The sequence below is a fragment of the Lucilia cuprina genome, chromosome 4, assembly GCF_022045245.1.
Source record: "Lucilia cuprina isolate Lc7/37 chromosome 4, ASM2204524v1, whole genome shotgun sequence".
Classification (NCBI taxonomy): domain Eukaryota; kingdom Metazoa; phylum Arthropoda; class Insecta; order Diptera; family Calliphoridae; genus Lucilia; species Lucilia cuprina.
Genome location: NC_060952.1, coordinates 19,579,283 through 19,599,819, shown reverse-complemented (window position 1 = coordinate 19,599,819; position 20,537 = coordinate 19,579,283). Strand labels below are relative to the sequence as shown.

The window sequence follows — 20,537 nt, the reverse complement described above, 5'->3', positions numbered from 1 at the left end:
CCTTTTCATAAACACACTCTTGTGCTTTTCTTAAACACAATATTTTTCTTTTTATAATTTTTAATTTTTTTTATTATAATTTTTGCTTTTGCCTAAAACGGCATTTACTATATTTTGTTGCAATATGTTTTTTGTTGTTATTTTTATTATTACATTGTGTTTGTTGTTTATTTTATTACATTTTCCTATTTTATTTTTCGCCACATGTGTACTTTGGCGTTCATTAACTTTTTGCATATTAATAAATTGTTTTTACAACAACTACAACTTCAAAAAAAATTCTTCATTTGCACCAACAACAGAAGAAGTTTTCGAGGCAGATATGCTTAAAGTAAAGTCATTATTTTTATTATATTTATAAAATATTTTTCTTTTCTATATTCCACATAAAACAATTCTTTTACCATTTTGTTTTATATTATTTATGTGTCAGAATATAAAAAGGATTTATTCGCTAACTTTTAACTTATAATTTAATGATTATAAAATGTTTATATTTGATAGCTTCAACGATATATATAATATATTAATTAAATAACCATTTAGATCGTTTTGGTTATAGATTTATGAAGAATCAGATTGTATTTATAACTAAGAAATTTGATCTATTTATCTATTAATATTTAATGCTAAGAATCTTGATGTATTCAAATTTTTTAATTTTCAATATTAAATTTTTCAAGACAAAATCAAGAATCAATCCTTTAATTAATCTGTTTTGATGCATGTGCATAAAACGGACCTGATCTGCAGCAATAATAAAACAAGTAAATAGTGCTAAAGTTCGACAGCATTAACGATACACTCACGCACACCACAACAATTGTAATACCAGCAACAATAAGACAAACGAGTAGGATATGATAGTCGGTCGTGGCCGACACCTTATTCCACCTATAAGTATGCATATTTAGAAAGAAAAAAAAGTTATAATTAAATTTCACTTTAATTCCGATGTATTTAAGCAAAAAAAGCAAATTTTCTCAAAAAGGCTTTATGTGAAAATTTGGGTCAAATATGGACAGATCCTTAAATTTTAATATAGGATTTATGGTTATAAAAATTTTAGTTATATAGAATTTTACCGCGTTACTAAAGGTTATAACTCAATTTTAAACATTTTGAACATTTAGTACAAATAAGAACCGATATAAAAATCGGCAATAACATTTATTTATTGAAAAGTTCCTAGTATAATTTTCATAGTTATGATATTTAAAGTTCAAATCGTAATAGATGCTTTTACGGGGCTATGCGAAATTTTACACCGATTTTAACCATTTTCAATGGTGGTGCAACTTTCTGCAAAGTATCTTGAAAATTGTGGCCTGTGGCCTTTATCACAAGCTTTGCACGGACATCTTATCAAACGGGCGAACAGACATGGCTGAATAAGCTAAGAATGTAATGCTGAGTCAATCACTCATATATGTACTTTAAGATATGATCAATATTTTTGTGAGTTACAAACACCAGCACAATCACATAATACCCCTACTATGGTGATGTAGAGTATAAACAAAAACACGAAATCGTCAACTATATTTTTTCGAATCATTATTTGTGCGTTTCAAAAGAGAAAAAAATGTAACACATGTACCATGTGTGCCAAGATCGCTTGCTGTCATTTGTTTAGCTAAACTGAGTGTACACGTTGTTTAATTTATATTGTAGGTTGTTTTTATTGTTGATGTTGCAAATGAAAAGGGTCAATTGGAAAAAAATCCGATTTCTGTTGGCAAGTGTTTACATATGCATGTCTAAATAAAGGATGTAGTTCTTTTGTTTAATTACAATTGATATTTTGCTTTTGTACAAAGGATATAAATCCTCTTTCAGTTTTTTAATATTTTTAAATAAATAAACATTATTTTCGAAGAAATGTCTCTTCCGGTTTATAACGATCATATTTAATAATATCATTTATTTAAAACAAAACATTAAAATGAAAACGATTAGAATTGCAACAAATACAGGATACGATCAGCAGGAAGTAGTTTAATAGTAGTAGAAGTTTTCCAAAAAAAAATGTCTGTAAGGCAAGGGACAAGATTTTACATGTTTAATTCAAAATTATAAAAAAAACTATATTTCGTATTATAATCATTTAAAGTTTGATTTAAGGACGAAACAAAATATGATTTTTTAGACAATATTTACACGATCTTTGGACCGAATTGAATATCAATTCCAATAGGGTTTAACAATTTGCATAAATGGCATTATTTCTACTACGAAAAGATCAATAAAAATAAAATCAAAACAAACTGTTCTATTCAGAAAAAATAAAATCACAAAAATTTGGATCTATGGCAGTCAACGGTAACTGCAACAACAAAAACAAATACATGTATTATAAAATAACACAAAATATACGCACTAATAAAAACCAAAATTTTGAAATAAAAAAAAATAAATAATTAGAAAATAAATGTAAAAAACAACCAATAAGAAGGAGTAAATGATTTAGAAAAACCCAAAAAGTAAAAGCACACATGTAAATAAAAAAACAACAAAAGTAAAATGTGCAGCAAGCAACACATACACAAACATCTGAGCAGCATAACAAAGGGAAAATCCATAAAGTACTTTTTCATAAGCAGCAGCGACAGCGTTATAAAGATCTATGGGCGACTGTGAAAACTATAGGCGACGTTTAAGCATAAACACATTGAAAATACTGGGGCTGCAGCAGCAGTCGTAACGTTTGTAGTAGTCAGGGGAAAAAGAATACAAACTGATCCTTAGACGTGTGTTTAAATAATGAACATCTTTTAGTTTAATGGTTTATTCTAAAACGAAACGTGGTGCGATCAAGATCTCGTTAGAGAGAAGATCGGTATAATTTAAAAAAAAGACAAAGAATTATAAAAAAATAAAAAAGACGTGAATTTGACGCATCACTTTAGAACGTTCGTTGTTAGACAAATAATTTTTTTCTATATATATTTACATGGGGTTTTCCCAAGAAAATTAACGGAAAATAAGCGAAAAACACACAAAATTATTTTTGGCAAAAGAGCCAAGAAAATTTTATTTGAAAATAAATAAAGAAAACATTTTTGTGAAAAAGTGAACAAATTATAGCAAAAAGTGTGGCTAAATGACATTATACACGCGATTCGGTGGCTCTATAAATTGTGTTATGATTGATTAAAATTGTTATGATAAGAACAAAAAAAAAAAATGTATTAAAATAAAATGTTTATGTGAAATTATTAAATCATAAAAAATATTTTGAAAAAAAGTTTAAAAAACCAAAGCCATTAAATTAAAATGTCTTCCACTTTAAAAATGAATACTACTATGAATTGTCAAAACCTAAGCATTCCCATACAAAAATCATCAAACTTAAATATGTATCACGAATTGTCACAACCTACAACGCCACCATATACACCATTCTCCTCTGCGTTACATTGTAACGGACAGATTGAAAATTACAACACTACGACAACACTATCACCAACAATGCAAACTCCAGTAAATTGTAATTTAATGTCTCCACCATTGAGTGCAACACCAGTACGCGAACATTTTCGCGCTTCTCTATGCAATTTGAAATCATTCAACAGTGGCAGTAATTATAATGATTTTGCCACAGCCGATGCTCATTTTCCAGATTTTTCACAATTAACATTTGCAGCTGTTGAAACACCAAGTTCAATTTATGGCGGCATTGGAATGGGCATGACCTGTGCTGACAGCACACCAGCCGATGGTGAGGATTTTCTACATAAACGCCATCATTCCATGTGCTATTCCGGTGGCGAGGAGGAAGAATATACCCATTTGTCGGATGATGACGTAAAACGTGAAACGATGCAAATGCAAGAACAGCCACAACAGGATGTCTTTCGTTTTGAGCCTGAAGACATTGCTCGCTTAACTGAAACCAGTCAATATGAAGATATAAATGGTCTACCTCCCATGCCTCAGACACCGTTTACACCCCAAACTCCCTATACTCCATATCCTTCCACATACATGTCATTTACACCTTCGACAACACACCAGCCACCACAACAGCAGCAGCAGCAACAACAACAGAATGATTTCGATATGTCCTATAACAGCCAACAAATTGTGGCACCAACAGCTTTGCCAGAATGTCAAACGTTAAATGGCAGCAACAATGATTGCGTAAATTTGGATATAGAATATTATAATTATGATGAAATAAATTGTCAGTCTAAGGAACAGTCACCTTGTTCTTCACCACCCTTGGATCCTTGGATGTCCTTGACTTTGTGCGATTCCCTACAGCAACCACCCCGGCAAGAATCACCCAAAATAATCAACACTAGCTATGCAGGCTTTACACCTCCACAACAGCTTAACTATGAGCCCAGTATAAAACAGGAAAATTCTTTAAAAACTAAATTGCCATCGATGATGTCTACCTTTGGAACTCCAAAGTATGAACCCTTAAGTGCCTATTCTTATACCGATTATGGAGATTATGGCCAGCAAAGAACTCATATTTATAGTCCTCCCGCTCAATCAGCGGTTAACAATCAATACTCACAAAATTTAAATTCATTCACTGATGATTTTGAAAACTGCAACATGTTGAATATGGATAAACCCAATAGAGAACATAAAATAATATGGACTATTAATGAGTTGGACGAAATTAATGAAGAAATAATGAGTGAATTTTGCAAACAACCCACACAAAATCAAACCGGCTATGAGAATCACAATTACTACTGCAGCAATGACAATTCCACCAATACCGATGAGGATGAAGAAAATAATTTGGAGCTTTTAGAGGAAGTTAATACATTTCCGGAAGATTTGGAATCTGAAGATGTTGAGGAAGACAATGATGAAGTTTTTATTGTAGAAAAGACTAAAGCCACCAAGCAGCGTAGAAAACGTTGCACTTCACAGACATCAAATGCCTCATCTACAGCCACAACTCAATCTGTGGTGGAACAGTCGCCACTCGAGCCCATGATTTGTCGCTGGACCGACTGTAATGAAATTTTTCCCAATCAAGTGGAATTTGTGGCTCATATCGAAAAGAGACACGTTGATGTTAAAAGAGGTGAAGATTTTTCTTGCTTCTGGCATGAATGTCCTAGACGCTATAAACCCTTTAATGCTCGCTACAAACTGTTAATACATATGAGAGTTCACAGTGGCGAGAAGCCAAATAAATGTCCGGTAAGTGATAATATTTTTTAAAATTAAATTTTTATTTCAAAATTCTTTTATGTGTGTTTAAATTTATGATTTATTTAATTTTAATTTATGGCAAATTGGTAAAAGTTAAACAAAATAATGAACTGAATTAAATGAATCAAATTCTTAATTGCATTCCATATACATGTTTACATAGTTTTTTTTAGAAACTTTTATATTAATTAAAAATATGTTTTAGATGCAAAGTTAATGTTGTAAAAATGGTCAGTTGCATAGGTAAACCTGCAGACAACATTAACCCTGATACACTAAAACATTTTGTTTTTAATTTTAAAATGTAATTTGAGATGAAATCTACAAATGTGTTTTTTGTTTTTGCTTTGGGTTCCTCTTTTTTAATTGTTTAGAATAAATAAAATAAATTTTTTAAAAAATAATTTTCATTTTATTATTTGTATGTTTTCCCTAAGCATGTGTGTTGCAAGTATGCTGTGCTACACGTGAACAGCTGTCATAGATAACATTTCATTACATTAGTCTTTCACTTGCTGTAAATAAATGATGATGAAAATGATTTCAAATGTTTTTGTTTTTTCCTTTTTCTAAAACAAACTTTTTACACATATGAAAAAACAACAAATTTTAATGTTTATTTCCCATAATTTTTACAAGAAGGGGTTGAGGTTTAAGTACTAGTACATGATGATTTCGTTGTTTTTTTTGTTTTTACAATTGTAGATTTATTTAAATTGAAATCTGTCCAAAAAGTAGCACGTGATGTTATTTAAAGTGGTTTATTAAAGACATTTCATATTTTTGTTTTATTTATTTTTCCATTTTCCATATGTTTTCCTAAAAAGTTTATTATATTCCATTACTTGAACTTGTGTTACTGCCATATGTTGTTTAATAAGAAGAAATATAGACAAGTAAAATTATACTATAAAGACAAAGTTTTATTTGTGATAAATGTATAATTGGTTAAGGGAAAAAATGAGTTCTTAATGCTGAAATAATGTTAAATTTGCTGAAATGTTTGTCTTGAATGAATAAAAAATTGGAAACACAAAAATAAATATAGAACTTAATAATTTATTTCTCGTAAAAATTATTATATTTAAGTTTTTGCAACAAAAAAATCTTAAAATTTTCTCTAAAAAACTACAGATTACTTTTTCACCTAACATCTTATGGTATTTACTTTAACTTTTTACCACCAACACAAATTTGCATATCAAAAGCTCAGTTAGGTCTTCTATTTAAACTTTTATTTTTAATATTTCTTTTTACCTCTATTTCTCCTTGTGTATGTCATCAACCTCATTGACTAACTTTGTTTCTTAATTTTCTTTTTTTATTCTACAGTTTCCTAGTTGCAATAAGGCATTTTCGCGTTTGGAAAACTTAAAAATCCATCAACGTTCACATACTGGTGAACGTCCCTATGGCTGTCAATACAAAGGCTGTCTAAAAGCATTCAGCAATAGTTCGGATCGTGCTAAACATCAAAGGACCCACTATGATACGGTAAGTGTCAAAAAATATGCTAATACAATTATGTTGACAAAAAAAAAACAAGCAGTTGGAAATTAAAGGGAAGTAGAGAAAAACAAAAATCAATTTTTTTAATGGCCACTTTTTCATAGAACGATTTTAAGCCCAAATTTCTGTGAAAATTCAAAAAAATTAATGTAAGTTGTGTTGTAATAAAATACTGAGAAAGCCAGACACACATCATATTTTCGGTATGTGTTTGGTTAAATGTATGTTGTCATATGTTATATATGTGTATGTGTTACATTTGAATGATTTATTGTTTGTGTACGCAGTTGCATAACATGCAGCAAGATTACATACATGCAACATATTGTTGTGAGTAAAATAGGCTTTACGTATTTTTTCCTATTGCCAAAATCCTAATAACAAAAATTTTGGATTCCTATTTATTCGAGTACTGGTATATGGTTGCACTTGACTTGAATATGTACTCACGTGCATTCGATGTGTCTTACGCACAAGTTTAAAATGTTTTCCAACATTGTTTAGTTATTTTTTACGAAGTTATGTAGAGAATCCATGCACTGCATTTGACAGTTATAAGGCCGAAATTTCGTAACAGGTGCGTCTAACACAAAAAGTTTTCAAAATTTGGTTTTGCATTATCATTGCGAATTTTGGACGACCATGTTTTGAATGGCTTATAAAAGTTAATGAAATGTTTACATTTGCTGTTAGCTGACCAACAAAACATTTTCGCAAACATACACACTAACAACTAGAAAATAATGACACATTTCTTTCGGGGTTTTATGCTAAAAATAAAACGTTTAAAATGAGTTTTAACATTCCTTTTTTTTGGCGAGGGAAAAATTTAAATATATTTTTTTTTGATCCGCAATATGTTGTGGCTTGTAAGTTTTAATGTGTAAATTCAACAAATTATTAAGTGCAACGCAGTAATTTAACATCAAGTTGGAAAAATTTTAACTTGCCACAAAATGTGGCATGTTTAGAAATGTTTGAATAATAGCTGTTATATAACAAAAGCTATAATTTATGTATTTAAGGAAAATTATTAAATCGCTTAAATATCTTTCTAGAAACATTTAATATTTATTTAAATTAATAAAATTACTATTTAATAAACATGTAATTGTTCATAAACGTTAACACACAGTAAAATGTGGGCCATTACATTCGAAAGAAAACAGTTAATTATAGAAATTATACACTTAGCAATAAATTAAATTATTGATTTTCTTTAAATGTTAATATTTATATTCTAATTTCCGAAGATTTCGAGTTCTAAGAATTTATAATTGTATAAATACATATGTATATGTAAATAAGATAAAACATTAGTACATTTTACTAAATTGGAGTAAGAATTAAACTAATTAAAAAGTGTTAATTAACTTTACAAAATTTATTGTAATAAAATATTTTATATCTCATATTTTCTAGAAATATCTCGCAACTATGAATAATTAATTTTGAAAATAATTTTTTTTTTGCATTTTTAGAAACCTTATGCCTGTCAATTGCCCGGTTGCACTAAACGTTACACAGATCCATCTAGCTTGCGTAAACATGTGAAAAATCATGCTCTACGCAATGCTAATGGTCACTTGGGACGCAGAAAATCCTCTAGTGCTACCGCAGCAACTAGCAACAAAAAATCAAATGCTAAAACACGCAGACATTCAGAATCCTCTGTGTTGCAAGCTAACAAAAGTAAAAACAACTCTAATAATAACAATAACATGCAGCCACAAGAAATTGTCATGCAAGTGCAACATGTCAACCACAACAAACCACGTAGCAGTAGTTTCAGTGAAATAACATCAAAATCTAACATTGCAATTGCACATAACAATTATGAAAATAAACAAAAATTAACAAATCTAAATTACAATACACTAAACAATAAACAATTGCAACAACAGCATCATAATAATCACAAGCATATGGTGGCGACAACAGCAACTGAATCATCGTCATCATTACCATCCACAGCTAATCGCAATTCAATGAACTTTAATGAGTTGTCAAATTGTATAGTTACCATTGAGCAGTACAACAGCAGCAAAAACAATGAGAATGACAAGAATCATACAGATCAGAATACGGCCAATGTAACCACTGCGTTAGCCACATATAATTTGGGTAACAATACAACAACAGCGACAAACAAGAGCAGTAGTATTGAAAATATTAATCAATTAAATGAATTTCAACAATTGTTACAAGTAAAATCATCATCAACCAAATGCCAGCAACAAACGAATGTGACCAATATTGCTGGCAGTACATCGGCATCAACATTAACATGTGATGTTTTAAATTACAGCAGCTGTAGCAGCAACAATGCAAAGTATGTAATGACCAATACAATGGCAACAACTACAACAAATGGCGTTACCACAAATTCGATTAGTACACAATGCCACAATAACATCAACAATATAACCCACATCACCAGCAGCAGTAGCCCAAATCCAGCTACGATGAACAATTGCAGCACTACAAGTGACGATGGCAATGACACAAATGAATTTGTTTCATTCGAGTATGTTAAAAAGCTGCTGTCCGAAACATTCGATTATATGGATGAGGATAATGATAGTTGTGATAATAATGTTCAAAATACAAATTCTATCGAGTCCAACTCTTCCTCATCACCATCGCCATCATCATCAGCAACAGCATGTGTTGATGTACTTGCTGCTGCTGTGGCTAGTAGTGGTATTGGTATCATTAGTGCGGATAAACTTAAGCCCACAACAACAGTTGCAGCAACAACATCATCGTTGTCAACCGTAGCAACAACAACATTAACAGGGCCAACATTGGTAACAACAAATGAAATTGTTACTAATGTGTCTAATAAAAATTTACATAATGAAAATGTTGAACAAGAATTTGCCAATAATTTTGACATGGATTATTTGGAAAGTTTTATGTAAAGCACACATAAACATAACTTAACTGATATTAAAAATGTGTATATAATTGGATTTTAATTAACTTTTTTTTAAAATATCTCTTAGAATTTGAATAGTGCAACAAACCTACCAAAGACATTAACCAAAATAATTTGATTTTAAATAACCTTGTTTTAGCTAGAATTTAAGTCAACCAAAATAATCTCTTCTAAAAGATTCCACCAAAGACATTGAAACCTTTATAAGAAATAAAACAAATATTTTTAATGATCTCAAAACCTCTACAAGTTTGAGTAGTTAAAATATTTATTTTAGTTTTTACTGCAACTTATTTAAGTGCTTCCTTTTAAATAATTAATTAATTACCTAAAAAAATCGTTCCTAATACAAAAAATTTTAATAAGAATTTTTATTTTTATACAAAAGAACCCCAACATTTAGTGATGTAATGAGTCTTCCCAAATCCCAGTTTTTATATAAACTTTGATATTAATTTTAATTATAGCTTTAATCGTTGTTAATAAACATGCAATGATAATATATATTATCTTTTTTATTAAAATGCTTTAAACACGAAACGAATTATGAATTATTTATATTTTTATACAAATTTTTTATGAATAAGTTTTTATTAATTTTTAACTAAATTTAAGTAGAGTTTTAGTAAAATTGTTAATAGTTTTTCTTTGAAAATTTATTGTATAGACATTACTACTTTAAATTTTAATAATATTTTTTTTTAATTTTGTAGTTTAATAAACTTGATCTTTAAAAAATTTAAAATTTGTTTTGTTTTATTTGGATAAAATAATGAGGATTTAACTATTGATAGTCAATAGACGTGAATTTTTCTTAACTATTTCACTTAACTATAGAAAAAAAGTACCACTTAGTATGAGTCTTTTAAATATAAATCGCCCATATATGTATGTAACTATCTGTTTCTGATAAGATTTTGTTATATGTTAACAATTCTTAACTCGTGAACTCTTTGTGATGTATCTTAATTAAATCATGATATACACATACATATTTAATCAGATTTCTTTTTAAGTAATCATGTTCAAATGTACACAAACTCATACTCAGGTGATTGTAAACTGTAATAAATTAAATTTATATTTTTAAAGCAAAAGTACAAATATTCAACCAGCAACCAACCACACACACACAAATGTACAATACAATATATTGTATGCCACCTGAACAAATGCACAATGAATGTATTTCAACAGAACCAATAATGTATTCTTTAATTAAGTTAAAAGTAAAATATCATAAATTACCTGTCGCACAAAAAATTAAAAAAAAAACACTGAGAATCTGGACAGAAAATAACAAGTAGTTGTAGTAAAAATCAGAAAACTTATTAAAACATATGTAAAATACAATTTGGCTTTTTGTTTTATCATCATTCAACATCATTATATGGCGGTGATTGTAAATTGCAACAAAAAAACCACTGTACCACATAATAAGAGTAAATTACGCGTTAGTAAAAATTAAAAAAAAAATAATAATAAATGCAAAATCAAGGCAGCAAACAAATCGAATTCAATTGACTTTTCATGGTATCAGGTTGAATTGCATTGAATTGAATCGAAACGAACCGTACAAGTAAATTTCATTTATTCATATTCCTACATGCAATTTAATCATGTGCAATAATAATAACAGCAACAAGGACAACAACAACAACAACAACTGTATGTATAATACTATTACACGTTTACATGTAATACAAGTAAACTTACATTATTTACATACAAACTTCTTTGCTACTGATTATATTAGGTGTGTTCAAAAAATGCTTTAAAGGAAATTTCAATTAATGTAAAATTTTTGTAAAATAGTTGTCCTTTTATACAAAACTATGTCTTTCCTACTGTGCTTTGCAGTCCTTAAAAAAATATAAATAAAAAACCCCTTACGATTTTTGAAGGTTCTAGGTCGAATTTTTGTATTTAATTCTTATGAGAGTTATCGCGGCTTCTTAATGCTAGTACGCAAATTTTGTACTCAAATGATCAAATGGATGCCAGATTGGTTTCAGAATTTTAGCTCTAATAGTTTCTTATACTTATATTCGAATTTTTCTATTAAATTCTTATGGGATGTTCCAAGCCCTCTAATGGAATGTTCAATTGAATATCGAAGTTGTTCATTCAAAATTTGAGAATTTTACTTTAAATTGTTGGTTGTGCAAAATTTGAAGGTTGTAGTTCTAAATGTTTGCCTTATAAGGCACTACAGTTTTTTGTATTTTCCCAGATATTTATACATGTAGAAAGTCAGATGGCTCTAAGTTGTAAACCTTAAAGGTTTCAACTGGATCTTCAATGGAGCTGTTAAGCCAATACTGTTTCATGGTGCAATACTGTGGTCCAATGTAGTAATGTAGATGATTACGTTGCGAAACCTCACTTTGATAGACGCTTCCATATTCGGATTCTTGAAAAGAATTTAGTATCTGAATCCCACTTAACCGATGACGTAACATAAGGATGGGTGGGTGGTTATTTTTACATTCAAAAATTGTTGGGCTGACTATTTATTGTAGAGTTCTGCAATCAAATTGTTATTAAAAAGCCGCAAATTGTTTAAGGTATTATCTATTATCGGGAGATATACATATGTATATATATACAAACAGCAGCAATTACAAATTCAAAAAGTGCCTTCAAGATATCTAGTTTAACCGAAGAATACCGTGTATCTCTGAGATTCTAGGATAACGCAACTGGACATGGCAACTGTTAGTGAAACCGTATAGCTAATTAAACTACCGGAAAAGGGCGATAGTGAAGGAGGATGAGATAGAAGGCATTTTTAAAATTATGTTCATTAGATTGACCCACAAAAAATGGTGCTTTAATTACACCCCTCAAAATATTCTCTGTAATGTAATATGATATTACCCAAAATATTTTCGGTTACGTTTTGTCCATTCATGAGGTGGACAGTTATCTTTGTTATATTTTATAATGGTTCCCAAAATATTTCTAGTCAATCGATGGCTTTTTGTGAGCTGGCCCGCTTACAAAAAAGTCGCTTTTTAGTTATTGTTTTTTTAATTTTACAGTATTTCTTAAACAAATTATACAATATGTGAAATCATTTAAAAGTTTTTTTGAAGCCAAGTCTAGTGGTGCTAAAAATTTGCGAAATTGTGCATACATTTATGTAATTTTTATTAGTGGAAAACCTAAAAATTTTAAATATTCTGAAATATGACAATTATGAGCAGATGATTAATTATGATTAATACATAATTAGACGCGATTTTAAAACCTCTTTCAAACGACACCCATATTGGACCTTTTGTTTCAAAACAAAACAAAAAAATAAATAAATTTTGTTACTTAGGTCCAGCTTACAAACGGTCATCGCTAGAGTTAAAATATTTTGGAAATCGTCATAAAACAAAGCAAAGTAAATTTTGAGATGGGTAAAAATACACTTTTTTGCTTTTCATACACAGTGAGTCGGTCTAATGTACATACATATTTTTAATTTTTTCCATAAATTTTTAGAATTTACTGATAATTCGACTGGACTAGATTTGGAAAAAAAAGGTATTCGAAATATAATTTCTATGAATCCATCTACTTATTTTTCAATCCTACATATTTATGTATCTGTTTGTAAATCATACAACAACAATGTTATACAATTATCCCTCTTATTATGCATGTTCAATATGTATGTGTGTATCGGCAAATGCATCTGTGTATTACATTAAATTACAAGCAATCTCAGTGACCAAACATTGAATTCAAAACGATCGCTCATACTTCTTACAAACCACATATTAGACTAGTTAATAAAATTTCATTTATTAAATCAGTAGGCCTATTGGGTCCTATTTAAGCCTCGATTTCGCACATATAACAATAGCCTTGAATGAAGATGTAAAGGAAGAATGTTCTAACGTCATGTTGGTGGCAACAATGTGTGGAGTCTAAGTTTGTATACAAAGATTCCATTCAATATTTGTTTATATTATTAATAAATCTAGGATTTACAATTATTATATTAAATATATGAATACCCCTAATTATTAATCAAATAAATAAATGAATATGAAAGGAAGTATATTCCTTTTAAACACACATACACTATCTTTGCCGTATATACATTAATTGATTACGTTTAATTAAATTAAACCAAAACGACATTTCTGCAATTACGACAACAATACTTGTACAAAAAAGCGAAAATGGCCGTATTGCTTGAAAACATAAATGAAATAAAGTGAAACCAAAAAAAAAAAAAAAACGAAAAGAAAATATTTCTCATTTCCTGATTTAAACGCAGTAACAATCCTTGAAATATGTAAAAAATCAATGATATTTTTGTGTGTACAATTAAAAAACAGAATAACTCGATATTAATAACTTACCAATAAGTATTTTTTCAGAAAGTTTCGTAAGAGAAAGGGAAATTTCTTGTAAAATTGGTAAAGTTTAGTAGAATTGGAAGACATATATGTCGACTTAGTGAATTATTGATTATAACCATAAATTTATTTAATTTTTCCAATTGTAGAATACAAGTAATTAAAGTCAAATTTTTTTGCTAAACTTTAAAAATTTAACAGTTTATTTTATAAGTCAATAATAATGATTATCTATTGTACAAATAATCAGAAAGTATCTACATTCTAAAACATGAACCATTTATTATTAATGATTGTAAATATAACGATTACTATATTCAGAAAATATGTTTCATATAATTATTGTTTATCATTTATGATCATTTATATTATGATTAAAACTAAATTAAAGAAATTCTTAGTAACATTATTAACACAAAACTATTGTTGAACATAAATACATAGTAAATATCATAAATTTTAAATACTAAATGGTAACTTCACTAAAACAATTTATTAAATAAATTAACAAACTATCAATAAATCAAGCATTTAAATCCTTTAATTTTTATTTCATTTTTTTTTCAAAAACCAACAACAGTTTATTATTGACCATGATACTGAAAAACTAAAACTATAAACTATAGGTTTCGAAAAGGATTTTGCAACCAATTTTATGTTGTTAAATATTAAATAAAAACTAATTTATAAACACATATTCACAAAAAAATTGCACAAATACCGTTTGGTATGTATGTATTTATTAAACCCCTATGTGTAAGTGAACTATAGTAAAGGACGCTCAACCGACCCTTAACCAAAATGCTATCAAATAATTTGTTAAAATTTAATTAACCAGAAAAATAAACGAACAAATAAAAAAATACCCTAGATTCTCATAGTACTTATGAGTTGGACCAGCAACAATATTTTTATATAGATATTTTGCCACCAACAATTTTTGTTGCTGTTGGGGTTCATATGTATAGTAAAGTGATATAAAGGCTTAGTGGTTAGAACATTTATTTTTTCGTTAGATATATTTTATATACATATGTATTTATTTACTTACATATTATATGATTACATACAGATGCATATAAACATACTGATATGTTTGTACTGCAACATATTTTTATATACCAAAAAGATATGAATGAGTATGTGTGCAATAGGGTGCTGCAATAATGCAATTAAGTTTGTATTACATTTATAAATGATCGGGGCTTACATATATATTTTTTTTAATTGACCAGCACTCAGTGGATGACCTCTACTTAAGCGAAGCATTGGTTGTGGGAAGGAGGATAGTGATAGTGATCCAGTGAATCAATAGAGTTGGATATCTTACTGTCACCGATAAGTACCTTCGCCCTCTACTGACCTATACATAAGATTTGTATTCCATTTTCGGTTGGATATAAGTTGTGTAAATAGTATGGAGATCAGATGGAGTGAAGTATGTTTTACAGCATTTCAAAAAACCGAGACACTTGAATGCTTTTTTCGACACTTGAAAAATATATTTAGTCCACTGAATTTTCATGCCCAGAACATCAATGATTTCTGATTCCTTAATATTTACACCACCAATATATGTATATATATGGAACAACAATATCTTACAAGCGTTTATGTTTATGCGGGCGTTAAAATCGATTCTGTTAACACGACCCCATTCAGAGTTTTTATCAAGTCGTGATTAAGCGATTCATTCATATCGGGCCTTAAAGTGAGTTCTGTTTTCTTGTTACAAAATTTAAAAAGACGGACAGTTTTGTTTAAGACCAGTATATTAGCGTTTTACAGATATAAGTAAGTACAAAAGCATAATACAATCATCATCTGAAGCCAAAGAAACAAACAGGGGTCATCGATTACTTTCTTTGTTCTTTACGTAAAGGCACTAAGTTTTAAATGTTATACCGATCATATAAATCTGAATTGAAATAAAAACATAAAGAAAAAAGCTGATCTATCAATTGCCAAATTGGTTTAATATCGAACAACTGATCATGAATGGCTTTTTGTTCGGTTTAATAGACAAAAGCTAAGACTTCCGGCGAGTTGTTCGAATATGGGGAATTGACTTAAAAAACATTAAATTTGATAGATATTGCAATAGCATTCCACTAACTAAACAAAAAGCTCTTAAACAAAGACTTAAACTCTCTTTTGAGCAAAAAAAAAATTAAAATAAAAAAAGCATTATTAAATAAAACATATTATGATTCAATGTAATCATATTATTATACAAATTCATTATATTATAATTCAAAGTAATCATATTATGATACAAATTCATCATATTATGATTCAAAGTAATCATTTTATGATCCTAATTAATCATATTATGAACTTCTATTCAAATATTACAAAACTATAAAAATTAAATGATTGTTTTTCTTTAAAGACTTAATGTTCATATTAAAATCTCTTAAATCTGGTGCTTCATTTCTAATACGATTTAGCTATGTCCGACCTGTTGAAAGCTGAATGGATAAAGCGAGTATGCACAAATATTCTCTATTGTTGCAGTTAGTTTGGTATTGAAATAGACAATATGCTTTTTCTAAGAGTCAGTCTAATGTATTTAAGTGAAAATCGTAGTCACAACAAACTAAAACTAATATAAACATACATAATTCATGTGCAAATTAAGTTTCAAAGTTGTATTTTTTTTGTTATTTCTATTGCTGCAACAATGTTCTTCGAACGAAGGCTGCTATTTCTGAGGCACAATGGGTCAAAAAATGTTAATAGATATTATAAAATTAAATAAACGAAATATTTAAATTTGATTAAATATATCGCATGCATAGTTATATAAAATTCAATATTAAAGTTGATTTTCATTCGCCCATAGTGCAAATTTTCTAAATTAAATATTATACTTATATTTCTTGTTCACATATACAGAGAGCTTTTTGATTTTCTAAACTAATTTATTGCATTAATTTATATTGTTTTTATTGAAATGGAGAAAAAAAGTTCCACAAACTGAAATAGTCTGTCCTGGTGTTATGTGTAGGCTGCTGCTGTTACTGCCACAATATTTTATAATTGCTGCCACTAATATGTTTGTTTATTTTCTATTTTTTTTTAGAAACTTTTCTATTTTTCTCGACTTTTTGTTCAATTTTGAAAGTCATGAATGGATGTTAGCACTTTTGCTGAGCTGTATTGGTAACAAGTTTTTAAATTTATATCCTTTGTTGCACAGTTTTAGGTGCTCATAGTCAGACTTCCAAAAATTATAATCTTTAAAAGTAGATTTTTGTTCTTGTAGTTTTCGTTAATTTTTTGTTTTTTTTTGCTTTTTCTTTATGTTGCCACTAGACACATCTGTTGTATATTCATATTGACCTTAGATATTGTTTTTGTTTCAGTAGTAGAAACACTAAAGTTGTTATTTTTACATTACATAGATTCTATATCTATGTAAATTTATGTATATACGTGGGTGTGTTCATATATGAGTGACTTTGTGTGTGTGTCAGTGGCAATCCTCAACATGTGCGGTTTACATAAATTTGTAACATTTTATATTTAAAGTTGATGTTGCTGTTGTTATTCTCTTCAGTGTGTGTGTAGAGAATTTTTATATGGTCGGTTGCATGCATGTTGCATGTTGTTATATTTTTTTGCAACTTAACTTTACCTACAAACAACTTTTCTGATATTGCTATGCTACCATATACCCTTTGAATATATATATATATGTATGTATGTGTATATGTGTATGACACATGTGTTGCAAAATAATGCGTTCAGAATTAGTTAAGATTTTTCTTAAAAAAATATATACATACATACGTGTGCATATTTTCGTTTTATTCATAACAATTTATCAAAGGTTTATAGGACATATTTTAGTGTAGACTGTGGATGATGGGTTCGATTCCCACCAGAGGTACTAAGTTAGTCCTTTTAAACTAATTAAATTAAAAAATATGTAAAATACATGTCGTCTGATACCACCTTTAGATATATTGTTTGAATACGTTAGATAAAGTTTTCTTTTAATTTTGTTTAGCAAAATTAAAACATAAAAATTTAAATATTTAAAGTGTTTGCTGCATATAAAGTATTAAGTTTAATTTTCTTAATTAGTTTCGAGTTATTTTATAGCATAAAAATACTAATAATTATTTTGGGTAATATTTCAAATTTCAATTTCAAATTTCGAACCTAAAACTTTCTTAATAAAAATATAATTCAGAAATATGTAAATGTTTGTAATATCTGAAACTTGCAAAAACCGTGCATTTATACATTTTTAATATAACTTATGTTTACATGATTTTTTTCCTGATACATGTGTACATAAGAATGTCCCGAAATTCCGGCAATTTTTATACTTATAAGTGTCAATACCTTATGTACGTTAAACTTAAATCTTAACAAAATGGATTTTCAATGAATTTAGTTTACTGTAGAGTAATAAATGTACATTATTTGTATTTCCAATTTCATTTAATATTTTATTTTTTTTTGGTTTTTACCAAAAACTACCACAAGAATATACAAATGTGTACTCACAAATATATGTATGTACATATCATCCATTTACTTCAGGACTGGCATAAATTAAAAAAAATTGAGACGATTTAAAATGTTTCACACGTGAATTTTGAGTTATATTAGTCTTGTGGTAAATGGACGATATATGTATGATTGTGTTACAGATGTTAAGTAGAAAGACAACAATTTACAGATATATTTTTAAATAATGAACAACAACAAATAATCAATACCGCCAGTCACAATGCAATCAAAATGAACAATGACAACTGGTTCTACTAAAGAACATGTTTAATTCTGTGAATATATAGCTTTAATACGGACGGACACATAATTAACAAACAAATTACATATATTATAAAATGGATGGAATGGAATGGATAAATAAGTAAATTAAAAATATTTAGCATATGCGAATATAAAGTTAACTACGAAGTTTTTGAAATCTCATACATTATTAAGGTTCCCTTTAGTAATTGGATACTTTCCAACAGAGTTACAGTTAGTGACGCATCCAACGCCAAACGCTTTCGTTTTGGTAAACGTTTACAACTCGATTGAATTTCCAATATGTAACTAATCACAAGAGTCATACAAACGAAATTATAAACGTATATTTTCATATTCATCATATAGTGCACAACAAGTGGCAAATAAATTGCATGGATTGTTGTTTTTTTATTTTTTTCATTTATTTTTGTTCAGATATTTAATATTGTTTAAATGTAATTTACTGAAGTTTATTGAAACAGAGTGAGAGTTTGTGACCTTAAAACAAGTGTTTGTTTAAACTGCATATACAAATCAACATACATAATATTTTGCAAAGATTTCATATAAACCATTCGAATACACTCAAACGAGATTTACGGTTAGCGAAGTTAAATTAATCATTTTTACACTCAACTACTTCTGTAGAAGAAAAAAATTAAGAAATAAACAAGAACAAATTTTATAAATAATTTTGCTGTTAAATTTATAATAAATATAAAAGTAATTTAAAAGAATTTTTAAAAAACTATAACAATTACATATTCTCATTATAATTCCCTTTACATGATTTTGTTAATTTTTATAATTGTATATGGTTGCGTATACGTTATATTAATAATACCGCAAACAATAACACGTATACGTCTAGATGAACTTTTTTGAAAGATTAAACATGTTTTTTTAACAAATATCTGGTAGGTTACTTCCCCATCATTAATTAAACAATCATTGTTCTTTTATTTGTATTTAATAATAATTAAATTTTAAAAGAGTAGTAAGTGAATATTACAAATGTATAAATAAATTGCCAGTAATTCGAAATAATGTCGGATGAATTTTTGTTTATTTTTTTTCAAACTTATTTATCCGATGAATGCAAATGACAGTGTTGCTAAAACATTTGTTTGTATTCATAATGTTTAATTGATAAATTTACAGTTAAATTATATTAAGCCCTGAAGTAAATATTTACACTCCCGCTCTTTAAATATGGGTTCACTGATTTGTGTATATTCAAATTATTATTATTATTTTTTTTGCAAAAAATATGGGACGAATTAGTTATATTAAAGTTTTAAGTAGGTATTTAATATCATAATTAATAAGCTATTTTTAATTTTTTTAGATTTTTCGAAGCCCTTTCTTTTCGGTTTATAGACTAGACTATAGTCTAGACAATAGACTAGACTAGATTAGAGACTAGTTAATTCGACTATAGACTAGACTAAAGACTAGACTATATCCTAGACTATAGACTAGACTACAGACTAGACTATAAACTAGACTATAGACAAGACTAGACCATATACTAGACTATAGACTAGACTATAGACTAGATTATAAACTAGACTATAGACTAGACTATAGACTAGAATATAGACTAGACTATAGACTAGACTATAGACTAGACTACAGACTAGACTATAGACTAGACTATTGACTAGACTATTGACTAGACTATAGACTAGACTATAGACTAGACTATAGACTAGACTATAGACTAGACTATTGACTAGACTATAGACTAGACTATAGACTAGACTATA

General features: G+C 28.3%; 2 protein-coding genes across 2 annotated transcripts in view; one reads left to right on the top strand and one right to left on the bottom strand.

The window, feature by feature from the left end:
- LOC111687041 overlaps positions 1-20,537 on the bottom strand; it is a 60,506-nt gene that overhangs the window by 20,827 nt on the left and 19,142 nt on the right. The window lies entirely within an intron of this gene.
- On the top strand, positions 2,469-10,248 carry LOC111686980. Its single transcript, XM_023449390.2, has 3 exons — positions 2,469-5,172; positions 6,517-6,678; positions 8,175-10,248. The coding sequence occupies exons 1-3, from the start codon at positions 3,277-3,279 to the stop codon at positions 9,615-9,617; spliced, it is 3,501 nt and encodes a 1,166-aa protein (XP_023305158.2). The 5' UTR covers positions 2,469-3,276; the 3' UTR covers positions 9,618-10,248.